The sequence below is a fragment of the Polypterus senegalus genome, chromosome 2 (genome assembly GCF_016835505.1).
Source record: "Polypterus senegalus isolate Bchr_013 chromosome 2, ASM1683550v1, whole genome shotgun sequence".
Taxonomy (NCBI): domain Eukaryota; kingdom Metazoa; phylum Chordata; class Cladistia; order Polypteriformes; family Polypteridae; genus Polypterus; species Polypterus senegalus.
In genome coordinates, this window is record NC_053155.1 from 274,942,983 (window position 1) to 274,970,124 (window position 27,142).

At 37.1% G+C, this 27,142-nt stretch overlaps 1 protein-coding gene across 1 annotated transcript in view; it reads left to right on the forward strand.

The window, feature by feature from the left end:
* Window positions 1-27,142, forward strand: part of pola1 (polymerase (DNA directed), alpha 1) — a 430,119-nt gene that overhangs the window by 224,528 nt on the left and 178,449 nt on the right. The window contains exon 33 of the mRNA XM_039745606.1: window positions 3,876-4,057. Within this exon, the coding sequence (XP_039601540.1) occupies window positions 3,876-4,057 (182 nt within the window). The remainder of the gene's footprint in view (window positions 1-3,875; window positions 4,058-27,142) is intronic.

Sequence of the window (27,142 nt, forward strand, 5' to 3'; positions counted from 1 at the left end):
GTCTGTCTGCAGAGAAAGTGTCGAGCGATTTACTTACCTTGACAGTGACATTCATGTCTCTGGTGGCTCTTCCTATGAAGTCAGTAGACGGAATGGGAGGGTCATGAGGTCACTTGGAAAGGGTATGTGGCACTCCCGATATCTATGCAAAAGGTCGAAGGTCCAAGTCTTTAGAGTCCTGGAGCTTCCTGTCTTTCTATTTGGTTGTGATATATGGACACTATTCAGTGACCTGAGTCAAAGACTGGACTCCTTCAGTACTGTGTCTCATCGGAGAATTCTTAGGTACTGCTGGTTTGACTTTGTGTTGAATGAGCAGTTGTTCATGAAGTCCTAAACGAGGCACATTACCTGCATTGTGAGTTAGCGGCAGTTATGACATTACAGCCATGTGGCGCAATTCCCTGAGGGTGATCCGGTTCACAGGATCCTTATTGCGGCTAGACCAGGCCAAGGGGATATCCACATAACACCTGGCTGTGACAGATAGAGGGTAATTTCCGGAGGGTTTGACTGGACTGTCTGACTGACTGGGAGGTTGCCAACCAGGATCCTAAGCTGTTTTGTCGTGTGTTGGGTGCAGCAATGCGCTGTACCAGTACATGCTCCCCATACTGACCTATATTTTTTTCAGTATATGAAAGGTAATTTCATTATTTCACAAAAATATTACCTATTGTCACTGGTTTCATAATGTGCACGTGTGCTTCAGTGAGAGAGAATATTGTAATAACTCATTGGGGGGTTTGAGTGCTAGAGATGAAGGAATGGATTAACCACTTTACGGCAAATGATGTTAAGGTGGCCCTAAAAAGGACTTTTTGGTTACTTCAGCAACCATTTTCACTACATTGCCACATGCTCCTCTCCCAGCTGATTAATCCTTTTGCCCTCTCATGCAGGATGCCCAGCTCTACCTTGGTCCACTCATTTGGGGTCAGATGCCCCTATTTCTTCCAGCCCATCCAATGGACTCTAGTAGCTGGGAGATGCATCCAAAGTGCCGTCTAAGTGCTGCCTCTGTGCGAAACCTGCCACGACTCATGGCGCTCCTATTATGCTTGATTCTCCAGGCAGTGTAGAGCTGTAATTTCAACCGCACGGTGCCAGGGTCTGCACTCAAACACTTTGTCCTTAGTTCTTTTATTACCATGTCTTTGGGGAGAACAAATCATTGGTGCATTAAAAAAGTCAAAAGTTATTTTGTGATGCTTCAGTCTGTTCTATCATATTCTTCCCTTTTCAGTTTTTTTATGCATGTGCTGAACATACCATGGAAGCTGCAATGTGCAGATGGCTGGGCTCTTTCAAAAATCTAAGGCTTTTATTACAAATACAATGGTTTGTAATTAGTTCACTTCAGATTTATTAATATTTCTACAAGGTGCTCTTTTCACTACGCTGCCAGTTGGTATAAATCTCGCTCTGTAGGCTATGTAAAATAACACAATGCAATGGATGAAATGTAAGCTCCATTTAGGAAAAAATAATCCTCCTGATATGAATGCTCATCTTTTTGTTTTTAAAATCCACGGTTGAACATAACTGTTGAAAAAATAGATTTACAGAGGCAAAAGTAGGGTTATAATCTGAGTATAAATTGGTGCTGAATGCTTGTGGTGGTTATTGTAACTCCACCCACGTTGGATGCCTTTTTACCTCGAGTCAAATAGTTCCAAGAATCAGTGATAAAATAATTATTTCTAGTTTCCTTTCATTATCACAAGTTTGCCTCATAAAAGCAGAAGGCATATTTTCTTAAATTGATTCCTTTGTTGCTTCAAAGTAGATGTATTTGGGAAGCTTTAAGGCTTTTTCATTCATCTATTGACTTGTGCTCACTTTAGCCTTATTGTAAGCTACAAGACAAGAGAACATATTTATCTAAAACGCTTTACTTTACAGCACAATTTTATGTGGCAAATTAATATATAACATGATTGTGAAGAAATAAATTCAAATTGAAAAACATCTAACTTTTCCTTTAAGGTTATTTTTGTCAAATCATTATAATCAAGTGAAAATTAATCAATTATTTCTGAACAACTGTAAAATCAGAGTTATATGCACAAACAATGCAACTGACCTCTCTTTCTGTTGGCTTCTTTCTGTTTCTTTGTCTTCCAAGAATGATCAAGATCCACTCATAACCCCATACAAAGTACATGGTACCTGTGTAAATGAGAATGTGAAGCAGTATTGGATTTTGGTGCTTCTAGACTTGTAGTTGCATAATTAAACAAGAAATTAACATCTAGATATGCTTAAAGTCACACAAAAAATTCTAGGTAGCCACTTTTGGTTACCTGGCTAGAAGATGAGACTTCTGTGCCACTAAAATGTCAGACACATTTAGGGATACATTTAGGATACACTTCAATGACTAAGCTCATTTTAGAAATGAAAATCAGTGTTTAAAGCTTTCCTGATACGGAGCTTATGCATAAAATGGCATACTCTGTGAACTGGTCATAAAAGCTCACTGTTGGATTGTGATATCTGAGCCTGACATGTCCATTGTAAAACTAACCAGGAAACCTGTTGGGCATATGAAGCACATGGAGTGAAACACATTTCAGGTAGTAAGTCTTGTTTGCTAATTATCGTAAGGTTGCTGGTTTAGCTGCCATCATGACTCACTTTGTAACCCTAATTAAATCATGTTATCTGCTTGTTTTCAAACCATGTATAAATACATATGTAAGTTATGTTTATTGTTATATACCTTTAAACAGTCCCTGGGGTAGTGCTTACTATAGAAAGATTCTACATCAAATCAAAATAATTATAATACACTTCAGTTGAACTGATTGTAAATGGTACAAATAGTGAGTTGCAAAAAAAAAAAAAGAACTATATAGTGTATAATTTCTGTTAATCAAATCAGTTACTGTGTATAATGCATCTTTCTATTTAACTGTTATCTTTATATAATATTTCATGTTATCAGCTATTATTTTTTTTTTCTAGCTTATGAATCCAAATATTCTAGGAGCTTTTGTAGCACAACAGTATCTTCAGGAAATAACATTGTTTTGTGTAAATAAAACATACACTATTAGTGTAAGTTTGTATAAAACGTAATCTAAATTTGACAATGTAAATGTTTGATATCAAAAACCATTTTGAAAGAATGTTATATGAAATAGAAATTTAAGTCTTGTTGTGGTTTGCTTTTTATGTGGTTAAAATCATAAATGCAGTTTTTTAATAGAAACATTTAAACAGTATGCATATAGTAATGCAGCCCATGTTCAAGAGCATTATGTAGCTAAAAAGTTAAACACATAACAACTGAATTAATAATTAGTTGTTTTTACAGTATACATAAATTGTGTATACTAATTTAGAATTATAGTAATAAACTTCCAATTTAGACACTCTTAAAGTATTGCAGATGAAATGTTTAAAGTGAATCATAATTTCAGTACACAGTCATTACCTCAAGTTTAGGTATTTTAAATACCTTTAAAATGTATTTTAACTTGCTGTGGTATAAGAATTAATTTGATGTATAGTACAACTGTTTTGTATAGTTATGTATAAGTTAAATACATTTCAGTTTGTGGTGTATTGTAGAATTAATCATTGTTCTTTGACTTGACAATATATAGGGTGGTCCAGATCTAATTATGCAATTTTCATTACGCTATAACTTATTAAGTTAAAAAAATCCAGGACCATCGAGAAGAGTGTGAACTGATGACATGAAGAATCGTCTTCGTACTGAACTGGAATCGTCCCCGCATAAATCAAAGTCATCCAGACGATCTGGATCTGCATAATTAGATCTGGACCACCCTGTGTGTAATGTATTTTTTGCAATGTTTGATACAAGTTTGAGAGTGGTAATGTATTATTTATTTATAATTTAGGCTTGGACCCATCTCAGTTTCGCTCCCATCAACAATACCAGAAAGATGAAGAAAATGAGGCACTGCTTGGTGTTCCTGCTCAGCTAACTGATGAAGAAAAATATCGTGATTGTGAAAGATTCAAGTTTATCTGTTCCCAGTGCAAAACAGAGAACATTTATGACAATGTGTTTGATGGCTCTGTAAGTAGGCTGATTTCTTTAATTACTGCTACAGACAAGCATTAGAGGAAACTCTTGTGCTTGTAAAAATTTCTAATAATTTTGCTAAGACAAGTAAATATATATATTAGTTATCTATAATATCTGAAACTACTTTTTTCCAGAATTATGGATTTTCTTATGCTGTTTTACAATATAATTTATAGTCTAAGATTAGTGTACATGTTAAGTAGGTTGTGGTGTTCTTTGATTACAGGATATATGTACATCTCAAAGGTTAAGTATAGCGCACATCAGTGGTATAGGCTTTAATGGGACACTAAAGTATACAAATATTTGTGCATTTAATAGTGTTAGTTTATTCTAATTCATATTTGTTTCCATTGTTTTGGTCATATTTTCAATGCAGAAAACTAAACTAAACTACACCCGTTAACACTAGAATCTCTGAAGTCTACAAAAAAACTTGTAATCCTGGACACCTTAAATCCCTTTGCACCTCTCGATCAGCGTCTTTTGTTTTGTAAATGTGTCCATCAGCACAAGCAGCAGTCAGCCTGCTTTCCACTCGCCGCCTTGACGGAGTTCAACTTGGGCAAAAAGTTTTCCCAGCTCAAGCCAAGGCTCCTTATCTGTGTGTGAGGTTCCTGGAGCTGTATAGGATAAATAATGCAAGTATTCCTAATAACAGTATACTGTGTTTCATATGTGTTCCATGTCCACAAAGATCTGGGTAAGTGTATGATGAAAGGAAATGTGAGACACGAAATACTGAACACATACCTAAATCAGAAACTTTATACACTTCACATCATTATTTGTATAACATGGAAAATGTGTGAAGACTGTAGTCCAAATATCAAATAAACACATGTGCTTTTATTCTAGAATATAACCAAAGGCCAAAAAATGTACGCTTTTATTCAAGGGGGAAAAAAAAGCATTTGATGGTCATGTTTTTGTCAATGAGTTAAACAGATTCATATTAATATTCAAGCACTCAAAATTCTAAATGAATATGTTTGTGATATATACAGTGCCCTCCACTATTATTGGCACCCCCTGTGAAAATTAGCAAGAAGGTGTAGAAAAAAAATTACTGTTTGCTGAAGAACAGTCATCTTTCACAGAAAAAATGGAAAAACATCTGACTTTTAATTGATACAAGTTCATTCAAAGAAAAACAAAGCCCTCAAGAAAAAATTAGTTTAACAAAAACATGTGGGTCACAATTGTTAGCACCCCTGTATTTAATATTTTATACAACCTCCCTTTGCCAATATAACAGCATATAGTCTTCTCTTGTGGCCTTTTATACAATTAGAGGATACAGAGAATGGCATCTGAGACCATTCTTCTTTATCTTATCTCTCCAGATTATCCACGGTCCTAGGTCAGGGGACCGAGATGGCCATGGCAGAACTTTGATTTTGTGGTTAGTTAACCATTGCAGGGTTGATTTGGATATAAGTTTCTGATCATTATCCTGTTGGAAGATCCAATGATGACAGTTTTAGTTTCCTGGCGGAGGCAGCCAGGTTTTGATTATAAATTTCCTGATTATGAATTTCCACAACATCACAGAAACTCCACCATATTTCACAGTTGAGACAAGGTTCTTTTCATTATAGCCATACTTCTTTTTATACCAAACCCACTTTGTGTGTTGAACACAGTTCCAGTCAAAGCTGTAGTAAAAATTTTCAAACTCCAGATGCTTAGGTTTGTGGATAACTGACAGAAAAGGCTTCTTTCTGGCATACCTTCCAAATAATCTGTTGGCATGGAGATGCTGTCTGATGTTAGTTCTGGAGACTTGATAACTCCAGGATTTTACATTTTCTTGCAATTCCCCAACAGTGATCCTTGGAGGTATTATTTCCTCTCTTACCATCCTTCTCACTGTATGTGTGGGTAAATAATCTTGGGTCCACTTCCAGGTAAGTTTGTCACAGTTCTAGTTGATGACCACTTTTTTATTATTGCCCTAACTGATGAAATGGGCATTTTCAGGCGAGTACCTATTTTTTATAACCATTCCCTGAGTTAAGGGCAACACACTTCTCCCTCATTTGGATTGAGTGTTCACTTTTCTTTGCCATAATGATGGTTGGCTAAAGAAATTTGGTTCTGTGTTCATTTGTTTCCCAGTTAATCAGGAAGTCATTGATTTCAGCTGGAAAGTTCCTATACACTCTAATCAATTTAACAATATCCCATTTAAATGGGAAACATGCTTCAGTTACAGTGTTTCACATTAATTTCCAAGGGTGCCAACAATTGTGGCCTATGCATTTTTGTTAAATAAATATTTATTTCTTGATGAGGGCTTTGTTTTTCTTTGAATTAACATGTTTCAATTAAAAGTCAGATGTTTGTCATTTTTTCAGAGCAAGATGATATCTTCAGCAAACTGATTTTTTCCTAACCCTTCTTACTAATTTTTAAAAGGGGTGCCAATAATAGTGGATAGCACTGTATATACACACACACACACAAATGGTGTAAATCCTTGGTACATGATATATTTGTCCCATGTGAAGGTAATAGATAGATACTTTATTAATCCCAAAGGGGAAATTCACATAATCCAGCAGCAGTATACTGATACAAAAAACAATATTAAATTAAAGAGTAATAAAAATGCATGTAAAAACAGACAATAACTTTGAATAATGTTAGCATTTACTCCCCCGGGTGGAATTGAAGAGTCGCATAGTGTGGGGGAGGAACAGTCTCCTCAGTCTGTCAGTGCAGCAAGACAGTGACAGCAGTCTGTCACTGAAGCTACTCCTCTGCCTGGAGATGACACTGTTCAGTTGATGCAGTGAATTCTCCATGATTGACAGGAGTTTGCTTAGCGTCCGTCACACTGCTACAGATGTTAAACTGCCCAGCTTCATTCCTACAATGGAGCCTGCCTTCTTAACAAGTTTGTCCAGGTGTGAGGCATCCTTCATCTTTATGCTGCCTCCCCAGCACACCACCGCGTAGAAGAGGGCACTTGCCAGAACCATCTGGTAGAACATCTGCAGCATCTTATTGCAGATGTTGAAGGATGGCAACCTTCTAAGGAAGTATAGTCGGCTCTAACCTTTCTTACACAGAGCATCAGTATTGGCAGTCTAGTCCAATTTATCATCCAGCTGCACTCCCAAGTATTTATAGGTCTGCACCCTCTGCACACAGTCTCCTCTGATGATCACGGGGTCCATGAGGGCCTGGGCCTCCTAAAATCCACCACCAGTTCCTTGGTCTTGCTGGTGTTCAGGTGTAAGTGGTTTGAGTCGCACCATTTAACAAAGTCTTTGATTAGCTTCCTATACTCCTCCTCCTGCCCACTCCTGATGCAGCCCACAATAGCAGTGTCATCAGCGAACTTTTGCACGTGGCAGGACTCCAAATCGTATTGGAAGTCTGATGTATATAGGCTGAACAGGACCGGAGAAAGTACAGTTCCTTGCGGTGCTCCTGTGTTGCTGACCACAATGTCAGACCTGCAGTTCCCGAGACGCACTTACTGAGGTATGTCTGTAAGGTAGTCTACGATCCATGCCACCAGGTGTGAATCTACTCCCATCTCTGTCAGCTTGTCCCTAAGGAGCAGAGGTTGGATGGTGTTGAAGGCGCTAGAGAAGTCCAAAACATAATTCTTACAGCACCACTGCCTCTGTCCAAGTGGGAGAGGGATCGGTGTAGCATATAGATGATGGCATCCTCCGCTTCCACCTTCTCCTGGTATACGAACTGCAGAGGATCAAGGGCGTGGCGGACCTGTGGCCTCAAGTGGTGAACCAGCAGCCACTCCATGGTCTTCATCACATGTGACGTCAGAGCAACAGGCCGGAAGTCATTCAGCTCACTAGGATGTGATACCTTTGGGACTGGGGTGATACAAGATGTTTTCCAAAGCCTCGGGACTCTCCCCTGTTCCAGACTCAGGTTTAAGATGCGCTGTAGAGGACTCCCCAGTTCCAGCGCACAGGCCTTCAGCATTCATGGCGATACTCCATCTGGACCCATTGCTTTGCTGGCACGAAATCTCCTCAGCTCTCTGCTCACCTGCATTGCTGTAATTGTGGGTGGGGATGTCTCTCCTATGCTGGTATCGGCAGAAGGATGGTTGGAGGATGCAGTACTCCGAGGTGAGCGTGGGTTGGGGTAGTCAAACCTGTTAAAGAAGTTGTTCATTTGGTTTGCTCTCTCCACGTCTCTCTCAATGGTGGCACCCCACTTCAAGCTGCAGCCAGTGATGATGATCATCTCATCCCACACTTCCTTCATGCTGTTATTCTACAACTTCTGCTCCAGCTTTCTCCTGTACTGCTCCTTCACCGCCCTGAGCTGAACTCTGAGTTCTTTCTGCACACACTTGAGCTCATGCTGATCATCGCCTTTAAAAGCCCTTTTCTTCTTGTTCAAAAGGCCCTTGATGTCACTTGTAATCCATGGCTTGTTGTTAGGATAGCAGCGTACTGTTCTTACTGGAACTACAATGTCCATACAGAAGTTTATGTAATCAGTTGTGCAGTCAAAAGCCTCTTCAATATTCTCACTATGTGACCCCATGTGACTGTGTGAGTAGTTCCAAAGCAATCTCTCAGAGCCTGCTCTGCCTCATGGGACCACTTCCTGAATGATCATGTGGTTGTAGGTAGCGCCTTCACTCTTGGTTTGTAGTGAGGCTGAAGCAGAACCAGGTTATGATCTGCTTTCCCAAGCGCAGGCAGCGGGGTGGCACTGTATGCGTCTTTAACGTTTGCATACAGTAGGTCAATAGTCCTTTTTCCCCGGGTGTTACAATCCACATACTGGGAGAAGGCAGGTAATGTTTTGTCCAGCATCACATGGTTAAAGTCTCCAGCGATTAGATTAGCACAAGCGCCTCAGGGTGCTGCGTTTGTAACTTAGCAACTGTGGAATGGATGATGTCACCCGCTATCTCTGCGTTTGCCCGAGGAGGGATGTAAACAATAACAACAATCATGTGTCCAAACTCTCTGGGCAAGTAATAGGAACGCAGACTTGTAGCCAGCAGTTCGATGTCCCTGCAGCAAGTGGAGATTTTAACATTTACATGTCCTGAGTTGCACCACTTTGTATTGACATAGAGAGCGGCGACTCTCCTCCTTTCTTCTTCCCGCAGGTATTTGCGTCTCTGTCCGCTCTAACTGTGCTAAACCCGGGTAGCTCCACGTTAGCATCTGGGATGGTAGTTGTTAGCCAAGTTTCGCTAAAACACAGCAAGCTGCATTCTCTGTAGTTTCTGACATTTTTCACCAGCACAGCCAGTTCATCGATCTTATTTTGTAGTGAGTTCACATTTCCCAGGATCACAGAAGGCACCGAAGGTTTATAGCACCACTTTCTTGCAAGCCGCTTGGCTTTTATTTTAGCGCCCGCTCGGCTGCCCCAATATCGTCTTCTTACCTCGTCAGGTAAATAGGGAACCACACCTGCACGGGCGTTTCTTCTCAGAGCTTGAAGTTGACAACTTGAATAGGCGAATCTCGTCGTGTAGAAATCCATGTCAAGTAGAAAAAAGTGTCCAGGGCGCGATTCCACAGAAAAGAAAGTGGTAGAAGTGATCAGTGAAATAGAGAATAATAGAGAATAAAGGTAAATAGATAAAGTCATGCACGGAGCTGCTGGAATGGCTGCCACTCGCGGCAGGGCCGGATGTAGATAGATACTTTATTAATCCCAAGGGGAAATTCACAAATAGAAAAAATAGAAAGATTCAAATAGAAAAGAATTGTCAGACCTTCCTGAATAATGTATCTCAGCTCTGTATCTTCAGCTGTATTTATAGATTTGCAGTTAGATATAATCCATTTTGCAATAAACAGTAATTAAGGGTGATCCGGCTCACAGGAGCCTCATTGTTCAGTACCCGAGTGGCTGAACTAGGCCAAAGGGACACCCATGTAACACTTGCCTACAGCAGATAGATGGCCATTTCAGGAGGATGGGGCTGGACCTTGTGTCTGCCTGGGGGGATTGGGTTGCCAACAAGAACCCAAGCTTTTTCATCATGTGAAGGGTATGGTAACGCACTCTACCAGTGCATGTTCCTCAATCTGACCTGACCTGGACCTTGTTTGCAAGTATTGACAATTTTGTAGATTGATCTGTCCTGAAAAGTTTTAAATCAACAATTATTAGAAATTTTGTCTTTTCTGTTAATGTTTGTTAATGTTTTATTTTAATACTTAGATCAAGAACCCACAAAATATTGTTGTACCATCAGGTCAATTACCCCGCTAATAGTATAGCCAATGCTGCAAAGCAGAGCTTGATCCTACCGCTAACATCAGCAACATTGCATGACTTTATGTAATAGTAGATCTATTGATCAAACCAAATGCTTAACCATGGTAAACCTTTGCCATATGTGTGATCAAATGTCATGATAGCATGGCCAGGGGTTTTCAGCCTTTTTCTTGGCATAGTAACTGCAGGAACTGAAATATTTTGATTTATTCCCATTTACCTTCAGTCTTTTTATAATTGTTAAGTTCTGAACTTTTACCAGGCATGACTACAAGTGGAATTTCTTAACTGCCACTCTCCCCTAATATTCCATTTGAGCATTTCAACGTGATTACAGATAGAGCTTTTGTGTGGTTGTGTACGTCTTTTTGAATTTCTTATGCTAGTGCAATTCTTTCTTAATGAATTATTTTTTAATGTAAAAAGTAGCCTGTTTTAATCAGAATGGAAAGTTACAAAGCCTAAAATTTCCATACTTTTAATTTACGGAGATTATACAGTTACATTCGAATCCAGATCAGAAGAAGTAGGATAACCTGTTACATATTGCATCAGGTCAAAAAAGAAGAAAATAAAGTTATTTGTGAAAGCTGTGTATCTTTATGGTCATTATTGTCAGATTTCCAGTTTTGGTAACTTTATGTATGTTTTTGCTTCCAACTTCAGCTTACTCCTGTATTTATTTTTGAAGAAAGTATAAGGGTTACCAAGCACTGGCTGCTCTGATAGAAGCAGTAGTTTTATGCTGAGGATTAATATTAATAATACTAAAATTATTTGCTAGATTTGTGTATTTTCTAAATTAATTGTTAAATTGCATCTTTTGTTTTTCATTTGTATGTTTATTTGCCTTAATCTGTCCATCTCACAGCAAGAACAGAGTGAGACTGAGTATGGAGACTCTAGATCAACTTCTTCATCCTTCTCCTACATCTATAACGCGATTCACTTTATATTACATATAGTTTCTTCAGAGAGAAGGCAAGAGGAGAGTTCGGGGGGATTGCTGCGCACTTATATACAGTTACTTTTTCCAGGGGCCACTTTGAAAACCTGCATGCACTACAGCGTGCAAGCTCATAGAAAGCGGAACATCCGTTATGAAAAAGTGCCATTACGAACCTATATGTATACATTAACTGCCACTTAACATATAAGAAATCAGTGGTTAACGTGGTTTAAAATTGAAATTGATATATATTTTTTTTAAATAATGTCAGCCACCAGTCTGAAAAACATTGGCAAGGTGTGGTTGATGTACATGTAAGGAAACATAATCAAATGCATTACCTTTAACAGCCCTAATATGTGTGTGTGTACTGTATATACAGTATGTATGTATGTATAAGCAAACATTATTTTCTTAACATATTTGTTGTGGAATACTGTCCACTCTTCTACATGTGTGATTAGTTTTGCTCTGAGCCCAAGCAGTATTAAAAAATTCTTTCAAATGTAGTGTGCTTTCCTAGACGTAATTGGTTTGTTACAAGGGAATCATCTACTTTTTTTTCTCTTTTTAAAAAGAGATTTTTGTAAGAAAACTGATGTGTCTACTATGTAACAATTACCATACGTAATATACTCCATCCTAAAAAAAAGTGCTCATGTTTCAGGTCTAAAATAAGCAAGAGGTTGAGCAGATTTATGGCAAACTGTATCATAAAATGGTACTGTCAGCTAATACCTCAGTAATGTGTCCAGCTCACCTGCACTATCAATCGCACCCTCGCTGAATAAATACTATGCAGTGATTGTAAAACTTTCTGATAACCCTTGTATAATATTGATAGCTGCAAGCTTAGGTCTCTGTTCTGTTTGTTTTTTTGTAATTTTTTGAGAGCATCATATATTAAAAAGAAACTTAGAATGATGCTTATTCTTGAAAAGTTTGTGCCAAGTGTATTCTGTATATTATCACTTGTCAGTTTATTGGTGGTTTTTTATTTCTTTTTGATGGACCTTTGGGGGAAAAAAAATTCTTCTTTAAGTGTAAGGACTATTTCATTGAAGTATACTTGCTCTAATGAGTCTTGACTTAGGCTTAAAGGAAGTGGCATTGAACATTAAGGTGTATTTCAAGTGTACTTATAAATTATGTTTTTATATAACAACCAGTAATGGCGCACTGCACAATAACGTGCAGTGAATACACTTGACTTGAGCATTCATAGTTTTCCTCCTCTTTCTCTGTACGTTTAGCATTCGTTTGCTCATAGGTTGATGCGCTTGCTGCTCCTTGATCAGCTCTTCTTTTCTCCACCCTAGCAGCCTGCTTCTTCTCTTCTTTCGTCGGCATCATTTTGTGTTAAGTCAGTCTTTATGTTGCACTTACTTAGTACGTTTCCTTTATCCTTTCACTTAAGCTGGCACTTAAGTCTTTAATCTGCCTCAAGAATGATTTAAGATATGAAGAGGTAGAGGAAGTGACTTCAAAGGTGGTAGGGATGAGAGCGGCGCCCATACGCTTGCGCCGCACGGCCATCCTGCTGGCCACTGCTGAGAGTTGATTCTACAATAAAATAAAAATAAAAAGAGGAATAACCTTGGAGGTCAATCTTCAGCCAGAAAGCGGATAGTAGACCGTCGAATAGTATGTGTGTGCCAAATTTCAAGTGAATAGGTCAAATGGTTTGCGAGCTACCTGTGATTTAAAAGCCTGAACAGAAATGGACAGCCATGGTAGCGTATTATATATAAAGATGAATTACAATGTTTGTGTTTAATGTTTTAAAAGCACCTTTGATTTTAATTTGTACAAGTTACAGTTATATTTTCAATTTTCTATTTACTTGACTAGAGTTCTAATGGGTTTATACAAAAAGAAGTTCTGATAAAAATATAAATTTGTTGTTCTTATCATATACATACTGTTGCAGTCTACCATACAAAGTTGAAATTGAGCTGGTTGGAATTTGTTTTCAGGTTCTGTCACTTGGCTAGCCAAAAAATGTTTACATACTACATACCCCTACGTAACTTGGAAGAAGAGTTTCCTTTAAATGCCCTGAATGTTTAGAAATTTTTATTCCCTAGGTTAACTCTGGCAAATGTTAAAGGACAATTTTATCAATTTCACAAACCATCTTAAGCAACTTGATGGTGCACCAAGGGAAGGCTTTCGTTTCTTAACAGTTCATCACCTCCTTCCAATCAGCCAGTTATGGGTAATAAAGTCATATCAAACATTTTATATGGTTTTAAAGCTCTTTACCAGTGAGTTTGATTGTGCTCAACATGATTGCCATTATTACATATTTTTTTGGGATTGCCTTAGGGAAGTGTTGAAGGTAGTTTTTTTTTTTTTTTTGGTGTGCGCAGTTGTTATGAAAAGATCTTTGTGTCATTAAGAAAAGTGTTACGAGGACTGTATCTATCCAGTTTAAACCTTAATTTTAAAGGTGGAGTTTTTGATGATTGAAAGAAAAAAGGAGAAATTACGCCATTAGCTTGTGGAGAATCAGCAGGTGCTTTTGAAAAGTGAGTTGATTTAACGATAGTTATTTCCCAGTACAATAAGATAGAACTGTAAGACTGCATATGTTGCTGACTGAGAGCCATCTGGTATTCACCTCAATAGATAATCAGAATATGTGCACATATAGTATTTTGTAGAATAATATTGATATATCACAAAACTCTGAACAGTTTGGAGGAGGAACTATTTATGAACAGGTTTACTGTTGTGATATCTCTAGATGGATTACGGTAGACACTTAGCTTAGATATATTATCTACTAGTGTGTTTGAGAACTGAGGGTATGTAATTGGTATTTATGAGACAGACAAAAATGTTTACACTTATTTTCTTCAAAGAGACGAAAAGGTTTTTTTTTTTTTTAATCTTCTATCTTATGGTTCTTATCATTCTGTCCTTTCCAAAGGTTTTCTTTCCCATGCAAGTTTTTAAGATGGTTCTCTCTGGAAGTTACAGTAATCTTAATATTTGATCCTTCTAGAAGCTTGTAACAGTTTCTTGCTCATTTAAGTGTGGAGATGCATTTCCAATATTCTGTGGTCCAACCTGAAAACAAATCTGAATTAGTGTAAGCTTCCCTAACTCAGGATTTTCATAAGATATGTAATGATTTGCTTTATGAGTACATAATATTCAAGAATAGTTGCATCAGATATTTTAAATATTAAAATGTGTATTTAAGTTCCAATGTATAATGTTATATATTCTCAAGTAATAGAAATTTGTAATTTCCCACCTTTTATAGAACTCTATAGAGGGCTAGATCCCTAGTGAAGGACCAAAATTAATAACGTATTTGTAATCACTAAACTTAAAATAGTCTAAAATGATACCCCACATGCTTCATTTCTATCCTTCTGGGAGGGGCTCGTACAGGGTTTGGACCACCAGCAAAGACTCAATTATCAAAAATATTATGTTCGTGATCAGCAGCCTTGAAAAACTACAAAATGACACTCCACTTGCCTATATTACTGAACACCGTTTTAAGTTTTGTTTTCTTCCATTATATCTCATTAGTGGGTAAATCCCATGGGGTCAGTTTATGTTGCATGTACAACTTCAAGTTATTCTGATCATTTTTGCTGCAGACATCTATTGATTTACTGTTTATCTTAAAGATGAAATTTCCTGCATAAAATATGGCCCAAAAATGGTTTATAAATGAGGGTTTTTTTTTATCTAAAGTGCCAAAAGTAGGGGGAACCCCAAAAAGCTTCAATTTGTTAGAGGACCAGGACTTTGCTAAGTGTGGCTTGCCTCACTTGCAGAGGCACAATGGGGGTGGGTAGGAGTTGAATTTTGCTTTGCTTTATTTAAATTTGACTTAACTATATGGAGTGTTACCTGTTTCTAATTAAAATCGATAAAAATATATAAAAAAAAAGAAAAGAAATGAGCAAGGGTGGGAGACCATTCATAATAAAACAAAATTAATTCCTGGTTTTCTGCTTCGATTATACAACTATTGAATTTCAGCCCAGGATTTCTGGTATTATTTGGCTATTATTTGTTCCTATGTAATTTTACTTAATAAAGTTAAAATAGCACTACACATTCAAGTAAAAAAAGTTGATTTGAATATTGAATTATTTTAGAAATGGAAATGCATAATTACTGTGTGCAAAAATGTGACAAATCAACTATCGGCTGCAGTCATTTTAACTTGTACATATTTGAATAAATGAGAAATAAATGGTAGCTAAACTGATGATTTTCAATGCAGCACCAAATATAGCCCTGATAAAGTGTTTTTGTTCTTCTAAATGCATTAGACATGGCTCATCTGTTTTGCTGGCTAGTTGAAACTAAAATGTATTTAGTTTGTGTTTCAAAACATCCATGTTAGACATTCATGTGGTTCAGCTCATAGTGCTTTGAAACACAAGCCTGACCACTCTAATGATATGATCTTGATTGTGTTAATGGAAGCAAGTTAGCAGGGCTATTCAAACAACAAACCAACCAGCAAATACTAAATTTGTGTTGCTTATTGGGATTTTAAAGCCAAAGTGACGTTCATCACTATAAAAACTAAAATTTGACTAACATAGTGAAAATACACGAATATGTAACATGTATTTGAATGGCATGGAAGAGACGTGGATACCATCTCAAGTTATGAGGAGTTAGTGCAGATATTGTCAGTCTAGTTCAATGGCTATTTCTGGTTTAGTACACAGGTTAAACAACAACAGGAAAACACTTCCTTGCAGCATAATAAAAATAACACAACAAAGGCTGTTTACAGGAATTCTGAAATAATGGGTTGATCTTAAACTGATAAGATGGATTTCTCAGAAGTAGTATTCAAATTGGAGCAGATGATAAAAAAACAGGAAGTTATTTGGAAAATTTGAGCATTAATGTTTTGTGACATGAAATTAATGCAACTTATCCATTAAATATTATTCACCAGTTAGTGTTACTAAGCAGCTAGTGCCCATATACTGATTCAAACTTAAATCACACATCACCATATGTCACAAGAATGACAAAATGTTTTTTTTAACAAATCTGAATTCAGAAGTATGTTGTTTTCGAAGCAGATTTTGTAAGTAATCTTGATATTCACTAATTTACATGACTCCAATATTTTAATGTTTGAGTGTTTAGTTTTTAGCATAGCTTTTATGTATTTATTTTTTGGTCACTCAATAGAAAATGTCGGTGAATAAATTTAGTATATACATAAGATGGGATATACAAGGTAGACACATGATGATACTATTATTCTTACACTAAGCTGAAATCACCCCCATTTGCTGTTTCAATTGGGTGAAATAAACCCCCCCCTCGTACAATGAAATTCAGTTGGGGGCAGATGCACAGACACCCCTGACCACCTGCACAACCCTTCTTCTCCCTGAACGTGCCAACTGTTCCACCTTGAATTATGCCAAATATTGGACAGCATAGTTATGCCACATACGTACTGTATGTGTTGTCTGTTAGCTTGGGAATTATGATTAGCGTGAATGACACTATTTGTCATCCATTTGTCTATCAAAGCATGAACATGATCTACAGCAGTTGCAGTCGGTAGTGGTAACTGTTTCACATATTCAATAAAATTATGACCAGCATTCTCCAAAAAAATCTCTATAATGCACAAGTTTAATCAGTGACTGGTTTATTGTTTTTAGTCAGTAACCCAATAGCTTGCTTATTCTTCTTCCGTTAGTGAATGGAAGAGTGTGTTTCTACTATGATAATGTGTTTCTTTCAAGGCTTTGTTTTTCCTATGCTGGGCTTCTAATTATAATGGTAGGATTCATTGAAAGTGCTGCTTCTGTAGATAGTGGACCCTCACATTGTTCTGTTTTATGATAGTGGCCATTTCATTGCAGCTTGAACAGGTGGTGTCACTTCAAAGGTCTTCTAATCCAGGCTCAAAATAATTTTATTCCGAAAAGCAATAAAACAAAAAGACTAAAAAAAATCAGCCATTTGTGCTGAACAAATCTGCACTGACTGTTGGCACTTTTTTCTTTTCCTTTTATTACCCAGAATGGGCCAAGTTGTAAAGAAATTTTGGTGATTTTTACAGATTGAGGGTTTTTTTTACTCAAAATGTCTATAGCACACAACATGTTCTGCACAACACAATGTGCTTATAATGAATGCTTTCAATATTGCATTCAAAAATCTTCCATATTGTGCTTTATTTTCTACCAGCCATATTGATCTCAGGAACAGAAAATTTACAGACAGAATTTTGCCACCTGCAGGCATGAAAAGATATCAAAAATTAGAGAACAGATTCAACTGTGTTCTGACAGGTGTTATCGTGAAACTCATGGGGACTTAGGAAGAACAGGACTCTTGAGCTTGAATCAATGTGCGGACCCTACCTAGCTGTATTGAGGAAAACAAAGAAAAATAAGCATGTGGTGTGAAGGTTCGGGGGTTTAGACTTGAATAGCCTAAGAATGGTAAACCTTTAATGAGCAGAGTAAAAGCAGGTAATAGGTGTGTGGACAGGAACAAAATGACAGAGACAGCTTTTGAGATTAACAACGATATATACATTAGACATGCATCTAAACCTGTTTATCCAGAGTAGGATTGCAGGAAACCTGGAGCCTACCCCAGCAGATTTGGATGCAAGGCATGAAAAATCCCTGGTGTGCAATATGTATGATATGGCTGATGTTAAGAACAAAAATAATATATTTAAAATATCCATTTTGAGAGAGAGAGAGAAAGAGAAACATTGGAAACAATGGGGACAAATATTTAAAATAAAATTCTACTGGATTATTTTCACATTATCAAGTATTTTGAGCTCTAAATATGAACTAAAAAGATAAATTAATATATAATAAATACAAAAACACATTTGTATGTTTAGTTTTTCATCACTTCGCAGACTCTCTTCGCCTAACTACCTGTAGTTCAGTGGAGACTGCGGAGTGGAGTTTGCATCGCTTTGTTAAATGATGTTTTTAAAGCAAAAGTGATTAATCTGTAACAATATGCTGATCTTGTATGATGACCTACTCAGTCTCTCGATCAGTCATTTTATTTTTAAAAATCGGGAGTGGTCTCCCCTAGACTTTCTAGTGTACTCAGATATGGGGATGGATATTTGAGGAGTAAGTCATAAGGCAATGGTTATATTTTTATATTATGTACATTAAAGGACCATCAACAACAAATCAAATTAATGATATATTGAACAATTACTATAAAGTGAAGTTGAATAAATCGGACTATGCAAGCTGCATGAATAAAAAAAATCGAGTATGTGTTTAGGTAAAGTAGCACTTCCAGTTGATGGATTTGGCCTTAAAGTTAATAAAGATCTACAATTTTGGTATAACAACCACGTGCCAAATTTCATCCATTTATCTCTTTGAATTTTTGAGTTATTGTGTTTATACAAACACAGAGACACACACAGACATAATTCCAAAAAACTGTATTTTCAGACTTGGGGAGGTCTAAAATGTTAAGATTCATCAAAATCTCAAGGTCAAATTTTTTTCATGATTACTAAACTTTCTCTGTACTTTGTATACAAGAAAGTAAAAACAATTTCTCCTGTGCGAACTGGCAGGTGAATTACTGTCAACGAAAATCAGGCACCTGGGATATAAACTGAAACGTTACTCACTTGTGGTTTTCTGTCCATACGGTAAAGATTTTGTTGACCACCACATTCTGATTTCAGGTGTTTGAATTATATCTTGATAAACAACAAGCGCAAAGAAATGGCAGAGCGTAAATCGCTTTCTATTTCACACGCTTTACGTGCCCATATCCAGCTTGCTCTGTCACCACAAATGCTGTGTGAACACACCCGCCCTTTGTCACCAGCCACCATTCACTGGATGAATATATGCTGGCAGTTCATGGTGGATTGCTTTCAGTGTAAGAGTTAAAAGTTACAAGGGTTAAAGAATATTCATTCAAAAACGAAAGCTAAAAATATTTTTGGTAAATTATTTTATTTCAGTTAGTCTTTCCAGCTACTTTAATAGTTTCATTTAGTTTTAATTTTTCATTTCGGTTTTGTTAATTATTTTATTTCAGTTTATGAAAACATTTTTTTTTAATAATAGTTTCAGTTTTGAGTTTAGTTTTCGTTAAATATAATAACCTTGGTGCCAAGCAGAGTTGCATTGTGGTGCAGAGCAGTCTATTAGCTGGCAAAAGCACTGTGAAGAATCTGTCTTTTGCTATGGTCCTTTGTCCAGTCTGATAGCGGTCACAGGACATCATATCTTTGATTGCCGGTAAAAGAAATAGTTCTGAGTAGGCATCAGCCACAGCGCTGCTCTTGTGAAAAGAATGGAGATAAATACCATCAACCCGGAGAGAGAGAGAGAGGCAAGTTCATTGTACCACGTGAACGTCACTGAGAGAATAAAATTGAATAATAAAAAAACAAGAGCTAACTTTTAGAAGTAGCCAAAATTTACACCAGGTGTTACACACTCAAATCAAATATATTTTTCTTCTTCTTCTTCTTTCGGGTGCTCCCATTAGGGGTTGCCACAGCAGATCATCTTCTTCTATTTCTTTCTGTCCTCTGCATCTTGTTCTGTTATACCCATCACCTGCATGCCCTCTCTCACCACATCCATAAACCTTCTCTTAGGCTTTCCTCTTCCCTGGCAGCTCTATCCTTAGCATCCTTCTCCCAATATACTCAGCATCTCTCCTCTGCACATGTCCAAACTTATGCAATCTTGCTTCTCTGACTTTGTCTCCCAACCATCCAACCTGAGCCGACCCTCTAATGTACTCATTTCTAATCCTATCCATCCTCGTCACACCCAGTGCAAATCTTAGCATCTTTAACTCTGCTACCTCCAGTTCTGTCTCCTGCTTTCTGGTCAGTGCCACCGTCTCCAACCCATATAACATAGCTGGTCTCACTACGTCCTGTAGACTTTCCCTTTCACTCTTGCTGATACCCGTCATTCAGGCATCCTCTCACTTTCCAAGATTCCATTAAACAATCTGGTCAAAAACTCCACTGCCATCTCTCCTAAATACCTCCATGCTTCCACAGGTGTGTCATCTGGACCAACGGCTTTTCCATTTTTCATCCTCTTCATGGCTGTCCTTACTTCCTCCTTGCTAATCCATTGCACTTCATGATTCACTATCTCCACATCATCCAATCTGTTCTCTCATTCTCTTCATTCATCAGCCTCTCAAAGTACTCCATCTGCTCAACACACTCTCCTCACTTGTAAGTATGTTTCCATCTTTATCCTTTATCACCCTAACTTGCTGCACATCTTTCCCAGCTCGATCCCTCTGTCTAGCCAATTAGTTATAGGTCTTTTTCTCTCTCCTTAGTGTCTAGCCTCTCATACAACTCATCAAACTCCTTTTCTTTAGCCTTCGCCACCTCTCTCTTCACCTTGCAACTTATCTCCTTGTACTCTTGTCTACTTTCTGCATCTCTCTTGACTATCCCACTTCTTCTTTGTCATCCTCTTCCTCTGTATACTCTTCTGTACTTCCCCATTCCACCACCAGGTTTTCTTTTCCTCCTTTATCCAGATGTCACGCCAAGAAACCGTCTTGCTTTCACCCTTACTACATCTGCGTTAGTTTCCCAACTGTCTGGTAACTCTTCACTACCACTGCCTGTCTCACCTTCTACCTAAACTCAACCTTGCAGTCTTCCTTTTTCAACTACCACCATTTGATCCTTGGCTCTGCCCTCACTCTCTTCCTCTTCTTAATCTCCAACGTCATCCTACAGATCACCATCCTATGCTGCTTAACTACACTTTCCCCTGCAACCAATTTTCAGTCTTCAGTCTCCTTTAGATTGACTCTTCTGCATAGGATGTAATCTACCTGTGTGCATCTTCCTCCACTCTTGTACGTCACCTTATGTTCCTCCCTCTTCTTAAGATACATATTCACCACAGGCATGTCTATCCTTTTGGCAAATCCACTACCATCTGACCTTCTTCATTTCTCTCCTTGACACCATACCTACCCATCACCTCCTCGTCTCCTCTGTTCCCTTCACCAACATGTCCATTGAAATCCGCTCCAATCACCACTTTCTGTCCCTTGGATACACTTCATCACTTCATCCAACTCACTCCAGAAATCATCTTTTTCCTTCATTGCACACCCAACTTGCAGGGCATATGCACTAACAACATTCATTATCACATCTCCAATTTCCAGCTTCATAATCATTACTCTGTCTGACACTCGTTTCACCTCCAAAACACTCTTGACATACTGTTCCTTCAGAATAACTCCTACTCAATTTCTCCTTCCATCCACACCATGATAGAACAATTTCAATCCACCTCCAATCCACCTGGCCTTACTCCCTTTCTATTTAGTCTCTTGCATGCACAATATATCAATTTTCCTTTTCTACATCATGTTTGCTAACTCTCTCCCTTTGCCAGTCATACTGCCAACATTTAAAGTTCCTACCCTCAGTTCCACTCTCTTTACCTACCTCCTCTGTTGGCTAACATACTGGTGGTGGTCATTGTTAGCCCTGGGCTCGACCAATCTGGTATGGAAATTTGTATTGTTGTCCGCATATTGATTTGGCAAAATTTTACACCGGATGCCCTTCCTTACATAATGCTCTTCATTTATCCAGGCTTGGGACCGGAACAAAGAAATACACTGGTTTGTACATCCCCTGTGGCTAGGTTAAATGTATATTTTTATTATATTGCAGAAATAATAATAGCAGCTCACTACTCAAAACATGGAGCACTCAGTCCTGTACCCAGAAGCGTCGGGTTATAAGGCAGCAGTTCTTGCCTCTGCACCATTCAAGAATACATGTAAGCTCCCTGTTGAGTAACATTTGATCTCGAGTTTTTAACTCATTGACAGCCACATGTAAATTGAATGCTTTTTTTTTTTTCTTTGGTTATATTTTTGAATAAAAGCATGCGTGTTTATTTGATATTTGGACTAAAGTCTTCATACATTATATACTTCACATCATTATTAGTATAAAATGGAAAAAGTTTCTGCTTTAGGTATGTGTTCATCATTTCTTGCATTTCTCACATTTCCTCTCATCCTACACTTACCCAGATCTTTGTAGACACAGAACACACATGAAATGCATGCATTCCAAATAACAATATACTGCATTATTTACCCTATACAACTCCAGGAACCTCACACGTAGATAGGGAGACTTGGCTTGAGCTGGGAGAGTTTAGCTCCATCTAGGCAGGTGACGGGACAGCAGGCTGCTTGTGCTGATCTATGCATTTACAATACAAAAGACGCTGATGGTGAGGTGCAAATGGATTTAAGGTGGGCAGGGATTACAAGTTTTTTTGTAGGCTTCACATATTCTAGTGTTAACCAGCTTGAGACAAAGAGTTCAGATAAGAGGATGGAGCGAGGTCATCAGTGGAGTCCCACAGGAGTCTGTCCATGGACTGTTACTATTTCTGATTTATATCAATGACATTGATTTTGGTGTAGTTAGTAAACTTGACAAATTCGCCAATGACACTAAAGGTGGAGGGATGGGAGAAACTGAGAAGGCAGCAAAAATAATTCAAAATGACCTGGACAACCTTCAGAACTGGGTTAACGTAGAAAAGTGCGAAGTGCTACACATGAGCAAAAGTAACATCAATTATAAATACAAGATGGGAGACGCTATCATATAGTAAGAAACTTCTGAAAAGGATTTAGGGGTATCTGTTGATGCATCATTTTCATCGACTAAGCAATGCACAGAAGCAATTAGAAAGGCAATTAAAATGTTAATTTATATAATAAAAACAGTTGAATTTAAGTCAAATGACATTATACTGAAACTATATAATGCATCTGGCATATTTTTGTGCAGTTATGGTAACCATGGTACATGAAAGACATAGCAGCACTTGAAGCTGTGCAGAGGGAAACATCCAAGTGCATCCCAGGACTTAAGGACCTGTCCTGCTCTGACAGACTCAGAGAATTAAACTTATTTAGACTTGAGCAGAGGAGACTATGTGGGGACCTAATCCAGGTATTTAAAATCCTGAAAGGCATTGATAACAGTAGATCCTGTAACATACTTTCATCCTAAGGGGGGATCGCTTACTCAAAGACATCAGTGGAAATTAAGGGAAAGTGCATTTAAAATTGAAGCCAGGAGGCACTTGATTATGCATATAGTTGTGGAACTCTGGAACAAACTGCTGAAATATGTACTGTGGTTAAAGCTGAAACCTTGGCAACTTTTTAAAAGAATCTGAATGAGATATTGGGACAGATTAACTATTCGCTAAATAAACGGGCTAGATGGACTGAATGGTCTCCTCCCATTTGTTAAATTCCTTATGTTCTTATGGACAGATCTAAGTAATTGCCAACTAAGACCAGTTTTGGTCCATTTGTGTAACAATTCTTGGTACCAATTTTCCTCCTAATATTTTGATAGAGACATTTTAAATGCCAGCTGTTTTGATATTTAATTAAACATGCTAGGTAATTCTTTATCTTGAGTAGATATAAATTCAACAGAAAACGTGAGTTAAATTTTATCATTAAAGTTGAATGTAGTTGTTTTTTAGGAACTTTTTTTTTTATTAGCCAAGATGGTATATTTTCAGGTTGTATAGTTAAGTAATGTTTACTCCTTTGTAGGTCTAGTGAAGTACTGTTGAACAGTTTTTAGTATTATAATGCAAATTCTCATATGAAACTTAAGCATCACATATATGGTAGGTGGTGGCGCTGCTTTCTTTAAATTAGATGCAGTTAGCTGTCCTGGCAGTGTCTGTTGTATGTTATAAACCAACTTTACATGGGTCGGATATCCATTAATGAATAAACTCATGCACACACCACCACACACTCATTGTTTACCCAGTTTAAATTGCAAATCAACCAAACACACCTGTTTTTGATGGATGGATGAATAGATGGACAGATAGAATGAACTTCACATTAAAGGAAAGTGATGTACCTAGAGAAAATCTGTGCAGACATGGAGAGAATGTGAAGCCTTCATTTGGACAGTGAACCAGAACTCTGTGTTGTGAGGCAGTGCTAACCGCCATGTTACTCCAAAAGCATTTTAACATGTTTAATTAACGTTGCAATTTTATGTGTGTTGGAATGAATGTCTTCTAAGGAGTTCTCTTGTTTACTTATGAACTTTAGGGATTATACATTTATTATATTTGACATCAAAATTTGTCAGCCACCTCTCAAAAATAGATTTGGACATAAAGTGGACTGTATTTACGAAGGGTTAGTTATATGGTTTTTGTTTTCTTAACAGTTTTTACACCTAGCAGCACACCATATTGCAAATCTCAATATTCTTGAGCAACTTATTCTCCTGTTCTGATTTGCCCAACTAATTTACATTTCCCATATATGATTATGGGAAATGTATGTCAAATCTGCATCTGGAAGGAATGACAGACTGCTTATAGCTTTGAATTTTGTTTTTTAACTATGTATTTTTTTTTTATTAAGTTTACAATACTAGCCGTTTCAGTGGCATCTTTTTTACATTTCAGCACACCAACACTTTAAAATACATATGAAAAGTCTGAACATTTCTAATTCACACTTTTCATAGTGTACAGTTGATTTCACCTCATGTGTGCTATAGGTATGCCCTAAATAGCATAATATCATCAAAGAGATTGTCATTTTATTGAAATTTATGGGCTTCCTAATTAAACATTACGTAGTCTTTTATTTGAAGAGCAGTACAATTAAAAAGAGCAATGATATAATAAATCATGTTAACCTTCTGATACCCTATGTCCCCCATCTAAGTGTTTTGAAAAAGACAGTCTGCTACATTTAAATGGAATGTTGTCTTTCTTAAGTATTTAATTTCTTCTGCCAAACTGCTGACCTTGATCTAAGAAGAGGAAAAAATATAGTGAAGTTAATAACAAGTCCATGGGGGAAAAAACAAGCAAGTATAGTCTATTAAAAAAGTAATGATAAAAAAGTGAAATTGCCCAAAAACCTTGACAGATAAAGTAGAGTAGGCCTTATCAAAATTAAAAGCAATTATTTCTAGTTAATTTTGGTAAACAACAGATGCCTGGAATGCCTAAGTCACAACCGCGCACTCTTAGGAACAGACTTGGTGAGTGCTCCAATCAGAATAGCTTTGCTGCATCCTTGACTTTTGCTTCATTAGAGCTGTAAATAAGATTACTTATTGTGTGATAGTTTGACGATTTACAGATGGGTTCACTCTTCAGAAAATATGCCTTAACTTCATTCGCATCCACCTGGGTCATGCGGTATAAAACAGAAAATAACCCCTTTGCAGAGGAGGATTTAAACTATAAGGAGCACAACAAAGCAATTCAAAATACGAAGCACAGTATTTGGACTAATGGCATCACACAAACAGACTATATTCTGGACTCAAGGACTGAAAAATTACAAGCTTAGTCCATTGCTGAACTCACAAAGCAGGATCTTGCAGCTTGAAATTTAACAGCAGCCACTTTTCTGTTGCTTCTCCTGGGAAAAAAACTGGTTTAGACAGTTATTTTAAAAGAACAATTTTTACAGCTGACCAATGTCTTATGCTGTATGAATACATTTGTTACAGGACAGTATATGGTGCACTATGCATATGAAAAAATGCCATAGAATAATGAAAAATGCTGCCCAAGTGGGTGATTTTTTTGTTTTTTTTTTGTTATAGAATTCATTAAAGCATCTTCTCATAGTTTAGATGAACTACAGTTTTATATTTAAAATTTTCCAGTTAATCAGTGTAATTAATGTAATCTTTCAAAATTGTACAATGTTTGAAGACTACCTACATTTTTCTAGTTCTAGTTTCATTAATATGCAGTCACAGGAATTATCTGGATTTACCCAGGCTGGCTAGCTGCTTCTCAGAATTCCCTTAACCATTTCTCTTTATTTTAAAAATTCTTGAGACCAGATCATCCAGTTTCTTCTGTCACCTCTTTATTTTGATCTCTTTTTTGATCCACATATTCTTGTCCTTTTTATCACACAAGGTACATCTTCTGTATACCTTAACTACCTCATTCTGTTTTTACATGTTTTACATTTTATCACTTGTAAACAAATATCTTCTGTAAACTGCATGCTGTTTTTTTTTTTTTTTTTGTTTTTTTGCCTTTCTTGCCTTTTTCAGTTGGGTATTCCAGATTCACCTGAGCATTCCTCTTTTCAGCTTTTCTAACCTTGCAATATATTTGACCATCATCTGCTACATATCACTAGAAAAAAAAACTTGTTAAAACCTGACATGTTACTGTTAAAGATTTTTTTCACTCAATCGGTAAAAGAGCCTAAGAAAGGCTTTCATATCAGTCCTTGGATACCTCAGTAGTCACCAATGACATTACTGTTATGAGGCAGGTAACCTTGAAATAAATCCATAGTGAAGGCTCACCTTAAACTAAAACTTTCACCTTTTTCATCTTTTCACCTCTGCTGTTCTGTCCAACATTTGTGCTCCTCATAAGTCAAAAATAAACATGCATCAATGTGCAAGTTTCTTAACATAGACCTTACTAACATTCACAGTATTCTGTTCAATGCCTTGTGCTGATCTACCAAGGTAAGAACAGGTCCTTTACCTGATGACATTCTTTGACCTATGTATTGTTCAATTTATTGTATTTTACTAACTTGTATATATTTTTTTCTCAGTCACCTTAATGGGCTTCCACAGGGTATTACTATAATTAATTATCTTAACTTTCTGTCCTACAATGAGTTCTCTGGTCCTCTTGATCTAGAAACTTCCCTTTAGTGGTAATGGAGTTATTCCGTCATTTTAACTTAAAGGTTTTCTGTAGAATTCATCATTATTTTACACCTTTCTGGGTAGGCCTACTGTGTAATGTCTCTTGTACATATTT